Source organism: Helianthus annuus, chromosome 12 (assembly GCF_002127325.2).
Source record: "Helianthus annuus cultivar XRQ/B chromosome 12, HanXRQr2.0-SUNRISE, whole genome shotgun sequence".
Taxonomy (NCBI): domain Eukaryota; kingdom Viridiplantae; phylum Streptophyta; class Magnoliopsida; order Asterales; family Asteraceae; genus Helianthus; species Helianthus annuus.
The window spans coordinates 34,853,557-34,856,979 of NC_035444.2; the positions used below are offsets into that span (position 1 = coordinate 34,853,557).

General features: G+C 40.3%; 1 protein-coding gene across 1 annotated transcript; it reads left to right on the forward strand.

Moving 5' to 3' along the window:
* Positions 1-483: 483 nt before the first annotated feature.
* LOC110892723 lies at positions 484-2,117 on the forward strand. Its single transcript, XM_022139874.1, has 2 exons — positions 484-1,441; positions 1,513-2,117. Exons 1-2 carry the CDS (start codon positions 484-486, stop codon positions 2,115-2,117), a joined length of 1,563 nt encoding a protein of 520 aa, XP_021995566.1.
* The last annotated feature ends 1,306 nt before the right edge of the window (positions 2,118-3,423 follow it).

The following is a 3,423-nucleotide window of genomic DNA, read 5'->3' on the forward strand; positions in this document are numbered from 1 at the left end:
TTTGTACAGTGCTTTTTAAATAGATAGATGCCTAGCTACAAAAGGAAAAGGTTGTCATCAACCGTTTTGGCTGACGTACCCTCCACGTCTACTCAAGCAAGTACTTTACCATCATATGTAGACCATGGTGATTGTCAGAATGTGTGTGAGTTTTGTGGTGCTTTGTATTGGTCGGATGAACGTGTTGCGTCTGCGTTTTCTTCTGGTGGATTTGGTTATAATCAATGTTGTAGGAGTGGGGTTGTAGCGCTACCATTTCCTAGAAGACCTTATACGACACTTATGCATCTTTACGAACAGACAAGTTTTATGGCAAACATCCGTGCATATAACTCTATGTTTTCAATGACATCTTTGGGTGCCAAAGTTGATGAGACTGTTAATAGAGGTTATGGCCCATATGTGTTGAAGATTGGTGGGCAAGTCCATCATTGGATTGGTAGCCTATGCCTACCAGATGACGAGAGACCTTGATTCTTACAAATGTACGTCTATGATACGGAAAATGAAATCTCTAATAGGCTACATTCTTTTTGTAATGATGGTGAATCTTCTTTGTCTGCTGAGATAGTAGGTGTCATCCTAAATGTCTTAGAATCTTGCAATAAACTGGTCAAGCTTTTCCGTAATGCACGAGATCTTTGTTCTTCTCATCATATGCAGTCCTTCTGTGCTTCCCTTTTTGGCACTCAGTATGAACGTTCTTATGAAAAGTCGTCTTCTGGTTGTATTGGTGCGATTGTGACTGATGCAGATCATATGTCTGGAAAGTTTGACATCATCATTCGTGAAAGAGATGGTACACCAAAGCGCATAAGTAAACTGCACCCACTTTATATGGCTTTGCAGTATCCTCTGCTTATACCATTTGGCGATGCGGGTTGGTCTCCTGACTTATCACTTCGCACCCGAGATGGTTCGCGCCGAAAGATGACTATTAATAAGTATTATAGCTATATACTTCATGACCACCATAATCTATACACATTACTTCTACGCGGTGGCCGATTGTTTCAACAATATATCGTCGACGCTTATGTGTGTATAGAAGAATGTCGGTTAGATTATGTAAGAAAAAATCAAAATGTCTTCCGCTCTGAGTTCTTACAAGGAATACACGATGCTATTGAACGTGGTGACACTGAAGGTCATGATGTTGGTAAACGGACATTCCTGCCATCGTCGTTTGTTGGTGGGCCAAGGTACATGTATAAGCATTATCAATACGCTTTGGCTATTTGTAGAGTACATGGCAATCCACAATACTTCATCACCTTCACCTGTAATGTAAAATGGCCAGAAATACAGAGATATCTTTCACGATATCCTATTTTGAAGGCTCAGGATCGCCCAGACATAATTGCTAGGGTTTTCCAGCTTAAAGTAAAGTCCTTGATTAAGTTTCTAAGAAGCTCACGTATGTTTGGGGATGTTGTTGCGGGTATGATATCTTCCTATGTACCTCAGTGTGTTATCATCTTTCAGAATATTAACTTTCCTTATTTTCTACAGATCTCTACACTATTGAGTTTCAGAAAAGAGGTTTACCACATTGTCATTTACTATTATGGGTGGCGACAGCTGATAGGATTCGAGAAGCCTATCAGATTGACGACTTTATTTCTGCAGAGATTCCAAATCCGTTAACTCAGTCTCAGTTGTTTGCGGTCGTTACCGATCTTATGATACATGGACCATGTGGCATTGTAAATCCTAACTCGCCAAGCATGGAATCCGGATCGTGCTCAAAGAAGTTCCCGAAAGATTATCACGAACATACGACGTTTGATGATAAGGGTAATGCACGTTATAGGAGACGTTCAGTTGGATTTAGTGTTAACAAGAGTGGTGTCGAATTGGACAATCGTTATGTTGTGCCTTACAATCCAGTTTTATGTACTCAATTTACGGCACACATTAATGTAGAGTATTGTGGTTGGAGTCTGCTTATTAAGTACCTATTTAAGTATATATCCAAAGGTGCTGATCGTATACACTACAAGATAACACGTGCTCCTACAGAAACACAATCTGCGCAACAATGCGACTCTAATCAGCAAAATGAAATACAAAACTTCTTAGATGGGAGGTTTATATGTCCACATGAGGCTGCTTAGAGGATTTTCAACTTTTACATACATGATAGAAATCCCCCAGTTCAGGTTCTTGTTGTACATCTGGAGAATATGCAAAACATCACTTTTCGCGACAAAGATGATCTTCACAATGTAGCTAATAATCAGTTTAGCAAGCGTACAACACTTACATAATGGTTATCCGACAACATGAATGACAGTACTGGAAGGCATTTACGCTATGTCGATTACCTTAATGAATATAGATGGGACGTGGCCTCAAAGCACCGGATACGTAGAACAACAAACAAAGCGCCTGCGACTGGAAGGTTGATATATGTACATCCAGCGTGTGGTGAAGCATTCTATTTGCATTTACTTCTAGGTCATCAAAAGGGTTGTCAATATTACAGTGCTATTAGGACTGTTAACGGCATGTATGCTTCACGTACAGAAATGCTTGTGAAAGGTTAGGGATAATTGGTGATGATAGGGAATGGTCATTCACCTTTGACGAGGCATCGAATTGGGCGACCGCTAAAGAGCTGCGATCTTTATTTATCCAAATCTTGCTATACTGTGACATTTCGGACCCGGTAGACCTTTGGAATCAACATTGGCATAAGATGGCTGACGATGGACAAAAAGATTTTGGTTTGGTAAATGATGAGGACATGATGCAGCTTGTCCTTTATGAATTACAGTTATTACTTCAATCTGGGTCTTCAGATTTGTCTTTAGATTTGTCTTTGGTAGATTTTGGTCTACCAATGCCTAACTCAAGAATGCTAGAACGGTTAAGAAATCGATTGCTTATGGAGGAGAAAAACTATGACAGACATGTTTTGGCATCTGAACATCGATCCTATCATGGTAGACTAAATGCAGACCAAATGCAGATATATGATCATGTTATTCAGGTTGTGAATCAAACAAGCAAACCCTAACGTTCGTTTATGTCCATGGTGGTACTGGGAAGACATTTTTATGGGCCGCTATCCTAGCTGCTTTACGTTCTTCTGGTAAAGTGGTCTTGGCTGTTGCAGCTTCAGGGGTTGCATCTTTACTTCTGCCCTCCGGTAGAACTGCTCACTCAAGGTTCAAGATACCATTAGATCTAACAGAAGAGTCTATCTGTCATATTAAGAAAGGCATTCATCTTGGTACACTACTTAAGGAGACAGTTCTTATCATTTGGGACGAGGCGCCAATGAGTGATCGTCGCTGTTATGAAGCGCTAGACAGAGCCCTAAAAGACTTAGAAGATAATACCTCACAACCTTTTGGTGGTAAGTCAATGTTGTTGGGTGGAGACTTTAGGCAAACCTTACCTGTTGTTCCTAAATCG